This window comes from Oreochromis niloticus, linkage group LG15, assembly GCF_001858045.2.
Source record: "Oreochromis niloticus isolate F11D_XX linkage group LG15, O_niloticus_UMD_NMBU, whole genome shotgun sequence".
Taxonomy (NCBI): domain Eukaryota; kingdom Metazoa; phylum Chordata; class Actinopteri; order Cichliformes; family Cichlidae; genus Oreochromis; species Oreochromis niloticus.
The window spans coordinates 31,455,432-31,475,734 of record NC_031980.2 but is presented as its reverse complement, the minus strand read 5'-3'; the positions used below and the strand labels follow the sequence as shown (position 1 = coordinate 31,475,734).

The 20,303-nt window shown below is 39.5% G+C and overlaps 1 protein-coding gene across 1 annotated transcript in view; it reads right to left on the bottom strand.

Moving 5' to 3' along the window:
- enah (ENAH actin regulator) overlaps window positions 1–20,303 on the bottom strand; it is a 109,296-nt gene that overhangs the window by 19,019 nt on the left and 69,974 nt on the right. Inside the window, 2 exon segments of the mRNA XM_019345712.2 lie at window positions 1–614; window positions 7,243–7,580. Coding sequence (XP_019201257.1) covers window positions 1–614; window positions 7,243–7,580 — 952 coding nt within the window.

Sequence of the window (20,303 nt, the reverse complement as noted above, 5' to 3'; positions counted from 1 at the left end):
ACAAGACGGAGGAGGAAGACGGAGGGGAGCTATGGGTGAGGGGAGAGGGGGTGGAGTAGGTGGGGGAGGTGGTGTTGGGCAGGTAATGCTGAGGGGGGGGTGGCCGTGTGGGATAGTCACAGGAGAAGGTGCGGGAAACATGGGTGGCCCGTTGGGGGATGGTGAGGGAGGCTTTTGGGTGAGAGGGGATGGTGCGGCAATCGGGATCAGTGGCCTTGGACCGGTGGCCTTCCCTGGGGGGCTGCTTATCATGACTGGAGGTGAGGGGGGCAATGGAGTAAAATTGCACGCTGACCACACCACAGACTTGGGTGGAGGAGGAGTTGGAGCAGGGGCAGGAGCAGGGGCAGGCGGTGGGGCTTGGGGAAATGCCTGCTGTCGCCGTGGAACTGTGGCGTAGTGAGGCAGGACAGGATGGAAGGCAGAACCGAGTGAGGTGGCAAACCGGGAGGCCGAGTGCCTGAGCGGGGGGGTTGGGGGTGTTGGGGGTGTTGTAGTGGAGGATGGCGACTGGGTCCCAGGAGATGGGTAAGTGGGCGTGGATGGAGATATGGGCGTGGAGGGGGTCCTGCCGTACTCCTGAGGTTTGGGGGTGCACAGCGTGCTTTCAAAAGCTGGACGCGCGAATTGGACAAAACCGAGGTTGAGGACAAGACAGGACAGAAGCGGACAGAAGGAAGGAAAGAAGGCAGGAAGGAAGCAGCCGTCGTGCACACAGAAGGGAAAGACAGCAGGTCAGGAAAGATAGACGGAAGAAGGGAGGGAGGAAAAAAGAGAAGGGGGCAGATGAAGCAGGAAAAACCAGCACAGAGCTAAACTAAAGTTTTCCTCCAGCTTGTGTGTATGTTCTTAGGCTGAGGTGATACTACTGTGTTAGTGAACAGGTGTTAGCACTGAGGACACAGCAAGAGATAGAAAGCTTTCAGACTTCTGCTCACTGAAAGAAGAGGGAAAGAATGAACATACTGAGGGACGACCATCAAATGACAGCTTACCACTCATCTCACTCTGGATTCGTTATGTGAGATATCAAAGTATAGACCAACATACCAATGTCATAAAAACTATTCAACAGCAGCACAAACAGGTCCAGATAAATTAATTCTAGACATGAGAAAATGAAAATTTCCTCAAATGTAATTGCAATAATCATGCATGAATACAACAACATTAATAAGATTAAAGATTAAAACTGGGGGCTTGTCCGGGATGAGGTGATGAAAGTTATATGGATAATTGTACTTTGGAGCAGTGTGATAGTTCTGTAAATCCTGATACTTCAATCTGTAAAGCTGCTTTCACACATGCACCTTGCACATTTTAGGAAGAGTCAGGCTGCGCTGTTGATAGTTTAACGATTGTAATGAGTATGCAGTATCATCATACCTGCAATACATAATAACAGACCCATCTTTCTCATTTGAAAGACAACATTCAGTACCCAATTCCTTGGCCTGGAGATCTTCCAGTTTGTAGTATACAGATGCATAGCTTATATGTCCAAATCAGTCTTTACTAGTAGATGGGATGCCCATATTGTAATTGGTATACAATGTTTTTTTAAAACTTATGTTTTAATATATTAAAATGTAAAGAAAACAAGAGTCAAATTGAGCCTGAGGCCGCTTTTACTTCTTTTACTATGGAAAGTTAAGAAAATATAACATTTTGGTGAAGAACCAGACCACAAGTATGCTTAGTTTATTTTTTCTCACCAACATTCATTTATGTTGTTGAGAGAACAAGCACCAGAAAAACGAAAAACGAAACACATCCCAGCTTTGCAGAGGCAAAAGGCAGGACTCAATGGGCCTACTATAGACCGATATAAAAATTGCAGCAATAAAAAAAAACCTATTATGAATGGAACATCAGACACATTTAAATCAAGTAAGGTTTTTGATTTTTAAATGTTTTTAAATATTTTGAACTTTTTGATCACACCTCATTGGTTTACTGGGGTGTAGAAGCATATCTTCACGTCTAAAATAAACAGTATGCAATGAATTCACATTAAATTCCCTCTCTTGTTCATTATGCATCTTAGCTTAGTCCGGCCCTGTCTAATTACTTTGATTTTGCACCTCTAGTGCTTAGCATAGCCTAGACGGTATTCTCTGTGCCTGCCATATGTTTTCAATGTGTGTGGATGGTGTAATCCTTAGATCACCTTCTGCTCTACTTCATTTTACACGTGCTGCAATTCCACACCTTTTTTCCCAAGTCTTGCGAGTGGATTTTAGGTTTTTCCTCAAAGTAATACTGTGGAAGGGAATATTGACAAAAGATAATTTAGTGATCGTTTTTATTGCAGATGTTAGATGTTCATATTAGCACCATCTCTGCTTGACCTTTTCAACAGCTGCTTGGCAACTTGAACCCTAGATATAGCAAAAAAAATGAGGCTAAAGCTAGCAGCAACATTGTTTTCAAACAGATGTTTTAAATCTACCTCCTGCAGAGGTTCGAATAGGGGGAGAGCCACGAAGCCCAACACTGCTAAGTCTCAGCAGGGTCAGGGTTGCAGAATCTTTAATTCTGCAAAGAGGTATATGTGGATGTAGAGTTGGAGCAAGGAGTGGTGTGACTGTGAGATGAAGGGCTCGACTGAAACAGAATTCATCTTTCAAAACGTGAAGGGACACCTAATTAAATCTGTCATTGCCTCTCACAAGACACCCAGGTCCACTGCCTAAAAGTTCTGTGAGCCCATTTTCACATGACTATATTTTATAGGGAGTTACTGTAAATACTATAGATTTTATATTACGTTTAATTTAATTTCTTACTGGGACATGTTTTTTTTAAACTGGTGATTTCTTACATGAAACTAACTCTTTTTTGCTGGAAAAATATGGTTCTACCACCATCTCATAAATTGGCAAACTTGTTTCTAAAAAGAAGAATTTTGAAAAATCATACAGCACAGCAATCACACAAGTTACAGCTACAATCGCATAATCAGCCCAAGTTCTTGTTAGATTCTGATTTGATTGTGAGATAGCATCCTAGCAGCTTCCTCACAGTCACTGCAGTGGTACTTCAGATTTTGTAAACAGCAATCACTGCACCCTGTTTCTTAGTGTTATTCTGCATGACATGTAGGGCTTTTACATGCACGTACACACACACACCAACACAAACATCCAACCCCAGGAGGGTTTCACCAGCATTCTACATGATGATGTATTTTTAGGCTCTGAGTCAGGCCACTGAACGCTGCTTGCCTCTGTGTGTGTGCTTATGCATGCATATGGTAATTGGCCAAGCGTGGCACTGAAGCATGCCATCCAACACAGCCTTCCCCACTGACCCAGAGTTGGATTATAGGAAATTTCATTCTTATCTAACAACCAAGCAGCTCCAGTTTAGAACACACACAACACTAGCATGCGTCTACCTACCTGCTGCTCAATTTAAGCAGTAATTACACTTGACTGCAAATATTTGCACTCATTTTCTATGCTTGACTGAGGTGATGTGTTTGTTCAAAATTATTTTCCTGCTTCGCTGATGAAGATAAGTCTCAGAGTTTATAATCTGTAGAATTTTAATTTGTGTATGAGCTGGCAGCACACTTTCTAACATAACACGCTAACTGTTGCATTCATGTGGATGGACTCTGTCTTCCCGATGCCTCAGCAATCTGTTCACAGCGCCTGGCAGATGAGATTACTGTAACTCAGCACCAATGAGATTAGATGAAAATGTTAAAACAGAACGCTTCTCTTCATTCTTCAATACATTTCCTGTATTTCAAGTACTGCATCTAGTAACCTGTTTTGGACCATCAGAGCGTTTCTACTGGAAACTTGTCAACTGCTACTTCTGAGAAATGGACCAATTCTGCTTTTCCTTACTTTCAGTCATATGCGTACTGTTCCAGTAGTGGATGTTCATATTAAACATAGCAAAAGGGTCCAGTAATGAGGTCAGCATATTTGTGCAAATTCCTTGTGAGCCAAGTGCTCAGGCTTCAGACTGATGTTTCTAGCCTTGACGCTTTATGACATCAATGCGAGTAGGCATCCCAACATGGTCATCTCAAACACACAATGCTTCCTGTGAGCACAGAAGCTCCTCCCAACTATGGCTCAAATTTTGTTTGCCAATCAGAAGGAGACTCTCTTAAATGGACAGAAAGGAGTTAAAAGGGATTACTGTTTTATAATACTCTGCTGTGGACACAGACACAGCTGAGACACCACCTGTTGTAATGCACACTCTTAGTGGATGACAAAATTTACGTCACTCAGACCTGAGCGAACCCTAGTGAACCTGTAGATGTGGAACGAGTATACTGAACTGTGAATCATACAAAATTGCTCTAGTGGAGTCCAAGATTAAAAATATGGAGCTCAGACGAGCAGAATAGGTCAACTATGAGCAAAAACTTTTTAGCAATAACCTGGAAACGCAGGTATTTTTCGGATGATCTAAATAAAGTGTTTGTGTATGTCAGGACCACCATTTCCCAAACTGCGCTCCCATCCTCAGCAGGTTTAGAGTGTGCAGTGTGTTCACACCATGGAAGTATATTAATGAAGCCTCATTCAAAAAGTCACCATGAATGCAAAGAAGACTTGGATGTTTGAGTGCACTGCTAATGGACTTGATTCACCCACAATGCAATGCAAAAGTAGGCACTGCTTGCTGCTGGAAAACTGAGTTTTTTTTTTAATTGGGATGGATGGATTAAAAAAAAAAAAAAACCTAAACAAAAATATGCATTGTGGTTAAAGTATAACAAGTCTAAATATCACATCATCATTCAGATCATGTACCATTTTTAGTGAATTTTGTTTTATACCAACTGAAAACCACCACGCGTATAATAAATTGTTAAATATTGACACAATAATGACACTGTATGAAACTGACACAAAAACTTCACTAAATGTTCAAATAACAAAAATGACCATTTTAAAATGTACTTTGGAGAGCTTACTAAAAGATGACGTTTGTCATCGATTATTCTATATTTACTGTGAGCCTGAAACTAGGGCTGCTCAATTAATCGAATTTTAATCTAGATTACGATCTGGGTTTTCAACGATCATTAAAAATGACTGAGCCGATTATTAGCACCTCCCTCGTGCTTTACTCTCGCGCTGCTCCGTGTGGCAAATCGAGCGCACCTCTCTGCGTTCCGAACACGCGTCACAACAATTAAGAGGACCCGAGGGAAGCTCGGAAAGCTAAGCAGAAGTTATTTGGAGAGGAGAGGATAATGGCTGCTGAAGAAAGAATGCCGTAGGTTGAAAAGAGAGGTAAAACGACTTCAGTGGTGTGGAAACCAATGTTCCCTCTAAGCTGCGCACGTGCGTAATTGCGCACTGCTGGCACGGTCTCTGCGCACAGAAAATCTGCGTTGCGCACAAAAAAAGTCTAACCTGAATTGAAATTAAAATTAAAACTTTAACAATTCTGTTTTGCAGTGTTATCAGTAAGTGACTGGCTGCTCCTGTATGGGATTAGAACGATGCCACCTTATCCTATAGTCCAGCCAATAATGCGATTCACATTCGTATATACGCAGCCAATCAACGTCGTTGACAGGCTATGACAGCGTCCTTATGTGCCGACACCGGTGTTTTAGCTAGCAAAGCGGCGTGGCTGATGTGCAGTGAAGCCACATTAATGACAACGTGTACAACCATTGGAGATGTGAGCAGGACAGACGGAACAATTGACGGAAAAAGTGTGGACTTTATACCAGTTTTTAAATTGTGTTGATAGGCCACGTAAAACCAGAGTTATGATAAAAATATATGCAATGTTTGGTTTTCTTCCTGAATACTATCGTTATTTATATTTACTGCGGGAAGAAACGGTAAAAACGGCGTTTTATAAGGAAAACGCTCGAAAGCAGTCTCCGCCTGTGAGCAAAAACAAAACCAAAAAACCCCCCACCCTTTCCTATTGGTCGAAAAAAGTACCGTGTCGACCAATCAAAAAATTATATTGCAACGTGGCATCTAGTTGTTAAGAAACGGGGGGAAGTTTTAGGAGTGACGGCGGTGTTCTGAGATGTGAGAGATTTGAGACGTTTAGCACAAATCTTGTGTAGTTAGTGTGTAGTGTAGTCAATAGTTTTGTTGGTGTGTCAGAACAATGAGGCGACTGCTGAATGTTACAGGTGTTACAGGAGTGATACATCTCCTGTTGTCAGGCCTGCAGGTATCAGGCTGTTGTTCTCCTTTATCTCATAGTGGACAGAAATTATTTTTTGGAGTGGCACAAATAATTTGTGTGGCATCAGATTTGATGCAGAACAGCTGATTGTTCTGTAAATAGTTTGAAATGTTTATTTAAAAACGCCTTGGCTGCATTAAAAAAAATAAATAGCTGCAAAAAACTTTGTTGTTTGCCAAACTGAGTTACTTTTTTGAAGTAGTAACTATATAATTAATTGCCCAGCATTGGTCATTATATACTGTATTTGGCAGACAGAGTTAGAAGACTCTCTCCCAGACCACAGACTCATACTCATAATACAAGTCAGAGCTTTATGGAAAAAAAAAAAGAAAAGAAAGAAAGTTGTGTTTTCAAAATTGGAGTTCAAGTTATTTTTACTTCCAATAGTGTTAACATACTACACAGGTCATGAACAAGATTTTTTAAATTTTCATTGTAAGTGGGCTAAAGCAGTTAATTAAAAGTAGTCTAACATAAATGTAAATGCTGTAATTTGATTATTTTAATAAACCATGTAACTTGGATGGATTAGATGCTGGCGTGACCACAGTGCACACGTCTGATGTCGCTCACAGTGGTCCAAGGGATCGCTCAGGGAGTTTGTGTGTTCGCTCAGACACATGAAAAATTAGAGGGAACATTGGTGGAAACATTATGGGTTCGCGGAGTCAGACGTGGATCAAATATTGTGCAGTACTTTGAAGTTCACTAAACATAGATGTTTACATTTTTCATTTGTTTTTTATATTGCAAACATTTGCACTGTAATCAGTATTTGCACACTATTTTATATTATTTTTTGACAATCTTTAAAGCCATTATTCAATACATTGTTATTGTTAAATGAATATGGTCAAATAATCGAGATCTCAATTTCAGTGAAAATAATCGTGATTATCATTTTTTGCCATAATCGAGCAGCCCTACCTGAAACAAACTGCTCCTTTGGACAGAAAACAGTCACATTAGTAATATTGTAGTAGTAACATTAGTAAAATGAAACAAGTGTGTGCAGCAGCAGAAAACACAAAGTGGATTACTCACCAGCGTTGGAGATGCGTCTCCCTCTCTCCCAGTCCTGCTGCTCTCTGTCCAACTGCTCCTGCTGCTCCTTCTCCAGCCGCTCTCTCTCTGCTTTCTCCCTTTCCATCAGTTCACGCTCGGCACGCTCCTGCTGCTCCCGCTCCAGTCGCTCTTTCTCTGCCTGCGCCTCCCTCTCCTGACGCTCCCGTTCCTGACGTTCGCGCTCCTGACGCTCCAGCATCTCTCGCTCCAGGCGCTCCCTCTCTTGGCGCTCCCGCTCCTGACGCTCTCTCTCCTGACGTTCTCGCTCCTGGCGCTCCCTCTCCATCTCCTTCTGTCTCTGTGCCTCCTGAAGCTGCCTGGAGGAGCAAAAGAGATGCAGGAAAATGACGCAATTTTTTTTTAAAAGAAAAAGAAAAGAAAAGAAAATCATATTTCAATTGCTTCTGTTGTCAAATTTCTCCAAATAAATAATCTCCAAAAAAAATTAAAAAATTAATTTGAGACTCTTTGAGTCTACAATCAAATAATGTGTGCTGTTCTATTTACAATGAACAGTTAACTGCGAAGATGGGTTTAAAAACAAAAAACAAAACAGGATAAAAGAGTAATAAGTGTAAATGCTATGAATGAGTTCGATGCACATATTGACCCTGGTGACCAGCGGGCAATTACTCACATCATTACATAACAATGTCATATGATAACAAAATTTCCTCGGTGCAATAACCATGCTGTTACGCAACTTCAGCCAACTTCGTTAAAATCTGTCCGCATTAAAAACGCACACACTGACTGCCTGATGTGAAAGCCTGCTGCACAGAGCCAGGCGTGCCTGTCAGAGACACAGAAATATCAAAACTCTCACTGTGGCTTTTTTCCCCTGACCTAAAATCTTAAAATGTGACCCCAATACTGTGTTCAGCACAGAACGTGGTTGCAGACTCATGTTTAGCCACTAGGTGTCAGCAGAAGGCAACAGCAGAAGAAGAGGGAAACAAGAAATGAACCGTTTAAACACTGTGTGTCAGTGTGAGCACTTCTGTGTGCCTGCATGTGGAAATGAAATCAAGTGCAACATAAAGGAGGCCATTTTTCATTTGCTATAGCTGAGATTCTGTGCAAAGATCGCTGCAAGTAAACCATTCAGTTTACAAGAATATAAAAAAAGAACACATTAATAAGAAAAACTATCATGACCTAGTTTGAAAAAAAAAAACCTAATACTTTAACACCTTTTTAGAACCTTAACTAGAAGGTAAGACCAAACAATATTTAAATGGTGCACTATAATTATACAAAAAACAAAAACAAAAAAACAAAAACACAGTGAACTGATAAGAAAAAGAAGACATTTTGAGACCTTTTCTCTGATTTCAACCATCAGATTTTCTACTTGTGCTTTGTCCACTGGGCTACTATGACTCCATGAGGATGTGAGCACAGACCCAGTATGCTGTGTAGCAGAGCTTACTGGGGGAGTAAGCTAATATTGCTTTAAAAGGTTTTAAAAAGCACAATAGTTACAGGTTAGAAAAGTGACAACGAAAAGAAGAACACCAAACTGTTAAATGGAGGGGAGCTCATGGTCTCCAGTATCCAGAACCCTATGGAAAAAGCCCATATTTGTAGACCAGGTTGGTCTACAAAAACATCTGCCCCTCAGCGCTCTGTGGTGCTACATATTTTTATTTGTAATGCCCTTTTTGGGCCGATGCTACAGGTGTTAGTGGACTGCCTCGCGGTCACAATTGAGCCATATGGATTGCGTGTTTGAAGACTTGCTCTTCTCTAGAGCAGGTTATGCTCAAGATAAGAGATCAACACATAGCCCCACCCCCCAGTGCACTTCTCCGAAACATAATGTCCACTCCAGGAAAAGCCTATGGAGCTCAGCAAGTAAAAAGACACTGTCTCAACACCGTTTCACACCAATGAGATTGCAGCTGAAAGGACACAGCTACACGCTGAAAGGAGGAGCTCCTTAACATCTAATTTCATTGTAATTACTGACTAATAAGAGCGAGAATTCTGCAACCATACACAGCATGCTTTTCTCCCTTTAAATAGACTTTAAATAGTGAAATTTAAATAAATACAATTCTACAAGCTATGCAGTGCTTTTCCAGTCTTACTGACCAAACAATCATACAGCAGTTTTTACACCCTATAGTGTGCTTTTACCAGCACACACACACACACTCACACCGCACACACGTTCAGTCTGTATCATGTGCTCAGCTTTTTCAGATTATAGTTTTTATAGTGAAGCCAGATAATGGCCATGTTGAACTAGCTTCATAGGACAGATCCCTGCTCCATTGAATACATATGAAATCATCTACCAGAGCCATGCAGCACTCTGATAGACTTTTGGGTACAAATAAATACAGTGTGTGACTGTGTGTGTGTGACTGTGTGTGTGTGTGTGTGTGTGTGTGTATCCCTCCGGCAGATGGAAGCAAAGGGAGTTTGCATTAAGCAGCATTTGTGCTGATGATTGACTTTTAGCTGTGAGTCAGCTTTCAGAAGAACAGGATGAGTGAGGGCAAGCGACCTGACAGCATCTCATTTGGGGTGTGTGTGTGTGTGTGTGTGTGTGTGTGTGTGTGTGTGAGAGAGGGAGAGGGAGTGCCTTTTGGCATTTAACTTAATTTCCCACCATCTCTCTTCTTGGTTGTGTAATTTATGAATGTAATGCTCACTTATTTGCAACCAATATAATTTATGACCCCGTAAATCAGGCTATGACAACACAGTCGAGGCTTTCCAATTAAATGAAAGATTTCTGTGTGTGAACCTGACAGATTACACCCTCCCGCTGTTTGCACCTGCTCTCTGCCTCACATTTTAACTCTTGTTCTTTCCCCCAGTTCTCACACACACACACACACACACACACACACACACACAACCCCGTTCAGCTATCTTAGTGAGGACCGTCATTGACATAATGGTTTCCCTAGCCCCTAACCATTAAAAATGAATGCCTAACCCTAACCCTTACCCTAAACCTAACCATAACCTAATTGTAACCCTGACACTAAAACCCCATTTTGAGCCTCAAAAATGCCTTTAAATGCCTTCAAAAATGTGAGGACCGGGTTGTGTGTCCTCACAAGTGACTGCTGGTTCTCACAAGTATAGTAGAATGCAGATTTCGGTCCTCACAAAGATAGCTAGACAGGAACACACACACACACAAACTGCACTCGGCCTAATGCACTAACACACACACACACACACACACACACAGAGGGAGGAAGGTTTGGATTTGTGGGTTCTCACACAGTAGCAGATATTTTGATTGCTCACTTCCAAGCCAAGGCAAGCAGTTACAATAACAAGGAAAGGATGACAGACCTAACACCTGTTTCAAATCCTACATTTACCCTTTTATTTTTAAACTGTACATTTTGAATTCTGCACAGCTTCCCAGGTAAGGTATAAAATGAGACCAGATTCACCTTCTACATAATATGATAGACAGAATTAGATTAACAACTGTTCACACTGGAAGCTTACCTGGGATCACTACAGTCAAAAGACAACTGAAAGTAATTTAAATGTGACAGGACAGCTCTCTTCTGGGACTTAACCACTCTTCTGTGCTCACACACTCACTGGTCACTTTGTTAAATATATCTGTTCAACTGTTCAACAAAGAGAAAAGCCAGAGTACTCTGAGCTAATAAGAAAGCAACGGTAACTGAAATAACCACTTTTCATCCAAGGTATGTAGAAGCATGTCTCACACTCAAGACTCACTGATGTGCAGCTGACAAATTAGCAGCAATTGTGTGATGCCATAAAGTCAGGTCCCATCACCTTCTTGAATCTATGGCATCAAATACTGAATCAGTTGTTAAGTCACAAGGGCTTCCATCCCAGTACTAGCTTTTAAAGTAGAAGTTACATTCTCCCAAATATGGTGACGCAGAGCTTTATGTTATGTACTTTCACCACATCTTATGTACTCACAGGCACGCCCACACACACCCAGATGCATTGGGAACAATTAGTATCTCTCCTGGTAACACAGACATGCAAACTTAAGGACTCGACCCTTACATAACCTGCTTTACATCCCGAACCACCACCAACCTATATGAGGCAACTGACTGCATTACTAGCTGCAAAGTCAACTGAGCTCAACTTTGCAGAACTAATGCTGCACGCTCAGTTTTATTGCTGGTAATTTAGAAGCTTAATCCAGACAGCCGTTATCTATTATACAGAGAAGAGTTAACAGGTGAATTATTTCAGTGTTTGGCTTCATTATGACTGATTCAGACCTCAAGTAGTACTCAGTCTCAGTTTGGCTGTGATGTGCCTGCAGAACTCTTCGACAGCTTACTGGGATTAGCCTGACCAGTAAAAGAGCAAAGAGGTGAGAAGATCAAAGAAAAATCTCTTCCTTCAGCAGTGGTATGAATGAAATATGGGTTTCTCCCATTTTCCACTAGCAGAGAGACAGAAAACACCAGAGGATGGAAAGATGGAGAGAAAAGAATGATGGAAGGAAAAGGTGGAAGAAAGCGAGCCCATGGAAGGCTGCTCCCTCCTTAACTCCCTCTCTGCCTGTCACTCACACACAAACCGTCCCAGTTCTCACGGTGTCTCAGTTGTGGATTGATGTAATTAAAGAAAAAAAGGGGCAAGCCTGGATTCATGGCCAATGGAAGTGCAGCAGAGCCATGTCTCTGAGGATTTCACAGTCTTCTCTGGAGGCTTTCCAGATCTACAATAATCTACACTCTGATGGCAAATTAGTCCCTGTGGGATCCTCAGTGCTGCAACAGCATCAGAACATCTTTGGGATTAAAAATAACTCGTGATGTCATGGCTGACGGCAGTAAAAAAAAGTTTCATCAGGCGTATCAGGAAGAGGTCCACGTTTTTCATTCATTTTGCAATTTTCAGTGTGATGATGGTCAAAGTGCTAGCAACAAAATGTTAGCAGGGATGTAGGCACCTGGTGCAATTTGTCTACCAGCAATGTTGGAAGTTATCCTAAAGCCTTTCTGTGTTCTAAATTCATATGTGCTTTATTACTCAGACAGGGAAAGTGTAGAAATAATCCTCTGTGAAAAGGATGACTGCTCCAGTCAGCTGCTGTTGAGATGTTTGTGGCAGACCCTGGGTACACATGAAAACACCTACAGGTCACTCCTAAAGCTTCATGACAATTTAATAGTTTGCAAGATTTAATTCCATCTGGTCCTAGAGATTAAACCAAAACACTGCCGGATGGTCAGAACATGAACAGCCTGGCAGTGATGCAACCCACTAGCAGGACTGATTATAACAGTTCAAGGACCTTCTGTAGTGGGTCCTTGGAGCCCTTATCCACTGGTAACTGGTAACTACTGTGTTCAATTGCTAAGAATTAGATTTACAATGGTTCTCCCAAAAACACTGCTCATATCACGTGTTATTACTAACAACCACAAGTTATTTAAGATGAAGTTGTTTTGTGTATTATTTCACTCTATTTCTGTCAGAATTGCATCTAAAATTGTAAATTACATCATACAGAACTATACCTCAAAATCTATATGTTTTATATTAGATATTAGTTAAATTACAGCAAATGGAGTGTAAGAACATTTACACCAACCAATCACTGAATCCAAGCACAGTGGTTAAAAAAAGTGGTATGCCAACTGTCGGGGACAATGTGCAGCATAATAAAGGTTATCTTTATTAAGTGACAAGTTCCAGGTTAGAAGTAAGAATATTCATAGCCAACTTTTTACCTTTCAGCCTCTTTTAAAACTTCTTAAGCTCATTTCGAGCTCTATATTTTTAGTCTGGGATAGTAGAGAATAGCTTGCCATAATTCACAGTCTAGACAAATCCTGATTTAGCTGGTTGAATTTCAAATCCCTCTCTGAAATTCTGATTAACTGCTCCTACAAACAGAAGGTTTGAACTGCAGGTGGGTGTGGCTGCTGTGCTTACAGTTGTATTTTTGCACATTTTTAACTACACTTTGCCATTGAAGGGTGTGAAGGGTGGCTCAAGACTTTTGCACAGTGCTGTATATATGACAGAAAATAAAAGCAGACTAGTAACATCTATGCTACAGAACTGTGTTCCCACAGGGACTTTTGTTGTAGGGGTACATTCTGACAAAGAAACATGAACTCCTAGAGATAGTGTAATTTGTCTTGTGTGCTCTCCCTCTGGTGACGGAGGTGTACTTGCTGAATCAGTTCTAATTAGAGCGAGGAGGCAACCTCAGCTCTGCTGTTGAGGTTGGAGTTTGTTTTGTTGTAGTTAAATGGCTCTGCTGGTGTTGATGAATGTCTTCACGCTCAGAGGATTTTCATGCTCTTGACTGGTGCAACTTTTTGCCCAGAAAAGGACATGGGAATCATGACTTGGATGTGTCAGGTTTCCAGCCTGAACATACAGGTTTCAATGCAGGGCCATCCTTTTGTCTAAGTGCGATAAGTAGTAGTGTGCCAGCTGCTGGACAAACGTATACACAAATGCTAAAATTTATGAACGTAACACACGCACACAGCATTCTTCTAAGAGGGAGATCATGACATTCCTACACAGTGAGCACACCCACTTAAAATATCCCATCTGGAGAGACGTGGTCGTGAAGAGTGTGAATGTGGTTAAATGTGTGTTCTCTTGTATCTGTGTACGGGGAGGAGGGAGCAGAGTGCCTGTAGTCTGTCAGAGGGACACCTTTGAGGTTATGACACAGTGTAGCCTTTCAGCTGATGTCATGTGATAATAATAAGCACATTCCTGTTCAGTGAGAGCAGCTTCTCCCACAGCCGGAACTTCAAGCACACTCAAATGCTTTCATTAAGAACAACATGAGGAAACTGCTTCGTCACACACACTTTTATGGACGGAGAAATGAGCATAGTAAAATTCCTTTTACTCTGTTGAGACACAGTCAGTGTCTGTTAATGGAAATAAATCCAGAATATAAAGCAGCCAGTGAATCTCAGTCAGTTTTCATTTCACATTTGCAAATGTAAAATTTTGCTTTAGAAAAAAATAACTTCCGTTTCCGCTTTAGTTGTCATTCCATAAAATCTGTAATTGCTCCACTCAACTATATTCAAATAAACAGTTTCACAAAATGTATCAAAAAGCACATCCATTCAGCTCATATTCTAATGTGTGAAATCTCCTCCTCATAAGCAGAAGAGAATGGATGGATGGATGGAATTCCATTAAAACCATCCAAACAGCACACACACAGTGACAGGTTCAGTTCTGTGCCTCTGATTGGTTGTGGTGAGGATAACAGGCATTACCTGCCAGTCAAAACAGCCACACACAGTTCTAATGAAATTTAAATGGGTGATTTACACCCCAAATAACTTTAACTCTTTTATTTACCAGACTAAACAAGTTATGGTCATGACTGAAGTTGGGCATTTTACACATGGAGTCTATCAGGACTGATGTGATTTTGGAGCAAGCTTAAAGTGGCTGTTGGGGAATAGCAGTTTATATACTTTGTGTGGCTCAAAAAAATCTTTCCAAAGTTTTTACATAGTTTTCTGTCTAGGAGACGGATTTCAGTATTCTGTTGTCTTTTCCAGAAATCTTTTATGGAATTCCATTCTGGAACTGACAGTGTTTAATAAAGCAGAGTATGTCGTCACTTCCAGGAAACCGATGTGACAACTACCACATTAAATTCCCCTTTCTGTACAGTCCTGTCTTATTTCCTGTCTCCAGTGGGTGAATCAAAAAACGAGCTCCTCTTCCCTCCGCATCCCTCTATGCCTCGCAGGGAAACGTCACAGGATTCAAAGCTGTGAAAAGCCTCCTGCACCGTTTAACTGGTGTCTCACTCGCCTCGTGACAAGCGTTGCTGGGAAACCGTTGCTATGCAAGTGTGGGCGGTGGCACGGCCTGAATCTCGGCATGCACGTACATGCATATGCACACACGTTCCTTTCGTCTTTGCAAAAACTTTGAGATACTCAGGAAGTCGGAAAGGATTTGGGATGATATTGAAAACATCAAAAGGCCTACAGTCAAAACTGAGAGGCATGAAACGCAGAGGGAGAGAGCTGCACAAGCACAATGCAAACAGCTATAGAACAGGATCTGCAGTCAGGCTGTAAGGATCAAAGAACTGCAAATGTTCGCAAAAGGAGTTAATATTTTTAGTTAGGCAAGAAGTCCTATTAAAAAAAAAACATAAAAACTACTCCTAATGAACTAAAACTAAATAAACTAGAAAAATTTGCATTTCCTGCGAAAATGCTGTGTGGATGCTTTAAAGCTGAAACTGTCTGCTGAAACTAGCTGAAAAAGCTGAAAAGTTGCAGAAATTTGTAATAACTTTGCAGAAGCACAAGAACTTAGCAAAAATGTAATTACTTAGCAGAACTGCAATAAAGTAAAGAAAACATTACTTGGCAGAAATACAATAACATAGCAGAAATATTGTAACTTAGCAGAAACATGATAACTTCTCAGAAATACAGGAATTTAGCAAACATGGTATAAGATTACAGAGATACTTTATTTAACTAAAAAACATTGCAGAAATACTGTGATTTAGGACAAATAGTACAACATAGCAGAAATGATGTGATTTAGCAAAATACTATGCTATGGCACAAATAGAATGAATATGCTCAAATACTATGATGTTGCTCAAATACTTTGATTTAGTAATAATACTAAGATTTGGCAGAAATACTATGCTTTGGCACAAATACTATACTTAATTACAAGTATAATAATATAGCAGAACTATCAAGATTTGGGAGAAATAATATGTTTTAGCAGTAATACTATGATTTGATAGAAATACTATAATTACGCAGAAATACTATATTTACCACAAATCCTATAAAATAGTAGAAATAGTATGATTTAGCAGAAATACTATAATTTAGCAGAATAGTAATAACTTACAGAGTTACAAATATGGACACATATTGAAACACAAATGCACAGAGGGACACACACACACACACACACACACACACACACACACACACACACACAGGATCTAATCCAGTCAAACTGGTGTAACTATATTCAAGTGAAATCCTACAATGAGATGCTGCCAAAAAAGGGTAGGGTTCTCTGTCTCTCACTAAACACACACACACACACACACACACACACACACACACACACACACAAGCAGCAAGTGAACAAACAGTGTTTCCTCTATGTTTCTAGGTGGGTCAAAAATTCTGGAGCTGCTCAATTTGAATCCACCAATCAGAGAGGCTGTGTATTTTTCCCGCCAAAACAGGTGCACCCTTACACACACGCAGGAATAGAGAGACAGACCGGTTTTTGCTGTCTATTTCTCATATTGAGGATTCCCCTCAAACAAATGACCATAATTTCCTAACCGTAGGGGCTAGAGCGGTCATTCTTATACCGTTTTGTTCAGAAGAGATGGGGGAATCTTCTTCAAGTGTTGTCTTTTTAAAATAAAAATATACATTTTTAGAGATATATGACATGGATGATTGTTTGGCTTAGAAGCCATGAAGACCCCAATATGCAGCACGGTGGCACGGTGGTTAGCACTGTTGCTGCACAGCAAGAAGGTCCTGAGTTCAATTCCACCATCAGGCCGGGGTCTTTCTGTGTGGAGTTTGCATGTTCTCCCCGGGTTTGCGTGGGTTCCCTCCGGCTACTCCGGCTTCCTCCCACCGTCCAAAGACATGCAGTTTGAGGGGATAGGTTAATTGGATAATACTATGTTTTAGGACATATACTATGATATAGCAGCAATACTATGTTTTGGTACAAATGCTGCGCTTAGGCACAAATATTATGATTTGTCAGACACTATGATTTAGCAGAGATAATATGATTTGGCAGAAATACTAAACTTTGGCACAAATACTATAATTGAGTGCAAGTACTTTAAGATAACAGAAATACTATGATTTAGCAGAAATACAATGTTTTTGCAGAAACACTGTAATTTCACTCAAATACTTTGAAATAGCCGTAATACTATGATTTGGCAGAACATAACAGAAATTCTACGACTTAGTAGTAATACGATAACATAACAGAAATATTAATTGGGCACAAAAACTATAATTTGGCACAAGTACCATGTTTTGGCAAAATCCCATAATTTGGCACAAATACTATGATTTGGCAGACACTATGATTTAGCAGAGATAATATGATTTGGCAGAAATACTAAACTTTGGCACAAATACTATAATTGAGTACTTTAAGATGAGAGAAATACTATGATTTAGCAGAAGGCAAGGCAAGGCAAGTTTATTTATATAGCACAATTCAACAACAAGGTGATTCAAAGTGCTTTACAGAGACATTAAAAACAAAAACAAATAAAAAGCATGATTTAAATTGGATTAAATTGGATACAAACAAACAAACAAACAAACAAACACAATGTTTTTGCAGAAACACTGTAATTTCACTCAAATACTATGAAATAGCAGTAATACTATAATTTGGCAGAAATACTATGTTTCAGTACAAATACTATGACTTAGAAGTAATACTATAACAAAAGGGATTCCTCAAAATACTATGAAATTGCAGTAATTCTATGATTTGGCAGAAATACTGTACTTCGCACAAATACAATGCTTTGGTACAAATACTATATTTTGATTTGAATACTATGATTTGCAACAAATACTATGATTTGGCACGAGTAGTATGATGTAGTACAAATACTACGAATTGGCAGAAATACTGTGACTTAGTAATACTATAACATAACAGATATACTGTAATGTTGCAGACATAGTATGTTTTTGCACATATGCTACGATTTCGCTCAAATACTATGAAATTGCAGTAATACTATGGTTTTGAAGGAATACTATGATTTGGTAGAAATACTATGCCTTAGTAGTAATACTATAACATAACACATATACTGTGATTTAACAGACAATATGTTTTTGCACGAATAACACGATTTCGCTCAAATACTATGAAATTGCAGTAATACTATGATTTTGAAGGAATACTATGATTTGGCACAAGTACTATGATTTAGTACAAATACTCTTATTGGCAGAAATACTATGCCTTTGTAGTAATACAATAACATAACAGATATGCTGTGATTTAGCAGACATAGTATGTTTTTGCACATATACTACGATTTTGCTCAAATACTACAAAATTGCAGTAATACTATGATTTTGAAGGAATACTATGATTAGGTAGAAATACTATGCCTTAGTAGTAATACTATAACGTAACAGAAATTTTAATTGGGCACAAATACCATGATTTGGCAAAAAAATACCATGATTTGGCACAAATACGATGATATGGCAGAAATACTATGATTGGGTACAAATACTATGATTTGGCACAAGTACTATGACTTAGTACAAATACTATGATTTGGCACAAATAGTATGATTTAGCAGAAATACTATGTTTTAATATAAATAATATCTTTTGACAGAAATTTCTGCTAAAAGGTACTATTTTAGAGTTTTAGCAGAAATACTGTAATTTTGCATAAATACTATGATTTGGGATAAATACTATGATTTGGCAGATATACTATATTCAGCAAATATACTATAACATAACAGACATTCCTCCACTTAGTAGTAATCTCATAACATGAAATAAATATTATTGGTTTGGCCCCAAAACCATGATTTTGCACAAATACCATGATTTTTCAAAAATACTATGATTTAGCAGAAATACTGTGATTGAGCAGAAGTACTAAGATGTAGTAGAAGTACTTTGATTTAGCACAAATACTATTATGGAGGAGTAATACTTTAACATGGGAGAAATATTGATACACACACACACACACACACACACATACACAGAGAGTAAAGTGTACAGGGGCTGTTAAGAGTCTGGGCTTGGTATATCTAGGTCAGCTAAATTGGCTGCACCTGCTGTAATCAGCACTTACACACACACACAGACATAGAGAGAACTATGGGTTTTCTTCAGTGTATTTCTCACATTCAGGATTCCCCTCGAACAAATGGCCATAATTTCCTAACCGTAGGGGATAGAACGCTCATTCTGACACCGTTTTGTTCAGAAGAGATGGGGGAATCTGCAGGTCTTCATAATTCAGAGATAAAATATAAACAATTGAAGATATATGACTTGTAATACACTGTAACTGAGTAGAGGCAAAGCAAAACTGCCTTGACTTGCCCCCAAACAACGTTTTGTAACTCTAAATCTATATGGAGCATCAAAATCATTCTTTCACCGTAAGAAACAGCAGGCTTTGGTGAACAGTCATGGAAATTTTCAGGTCTCTGTTGAAATCCATCAAAAAGATATGACGAGAGAAAAAAGTGCCTCATTTCCAGAGTTTGAAATCTGAAGAAATCTGAGCGAGGTACAAATTTCCTACCCTCAAACAAGTGTAATTCATGGCCAAATGGTAATAGGTGAGGAAATAATTCTTGAATTGTGAGCATCAGGGATGCCTGAAGATATATTGGCACAAGCCTCATGTCTCAACTTTGTTTCGTTAAGGAGATATGACGATTTGAAAATGCCTCTCATTAGAGAATTCCAGCGCTGATTTTGAACAAACTCTCCATTGAGTTTCTATGGAGAGTTTTCAAACTTCATGTTACTCTGAGGAGATTTGCAAAAAATGTATAAGTCCCACAACAATGATAGTGACATTTCCTGAAAGCCAGCAAAAATACCTACGTTTTGATGTATAATTTGTGGGGGTTGAGTGGAAATTGAGCGAGTAGCAAGAAGTTGTTCAGACATGAAGAGAAAATTCAGAAAGGACAAGTGCACACTCTGAGTTAATTGCATAGCAACCATAACAACGCATGTATTTTCTGAAAAATCACAATTTTGCAACTCAAAACTTAAAGAGGGATAAGATTAAAACGGTAGAAGATCTGAAAAAGCTGAATCATACAGGAATAGTCCAATAATTTGAGAACATTTTAAAGTTTGAATGGAGTTCCTAGGTGAAAGTATAAGAAAGTAGTTAAGTTTCAAAAACAAGCAAGTTTTAGCAGAATTGTGGAAGTTTTCCATTCATTTCAATGGGACAAATTAAAGGAAAAAAGTGTAATATTTTAAAAAGTATAATAGTAATA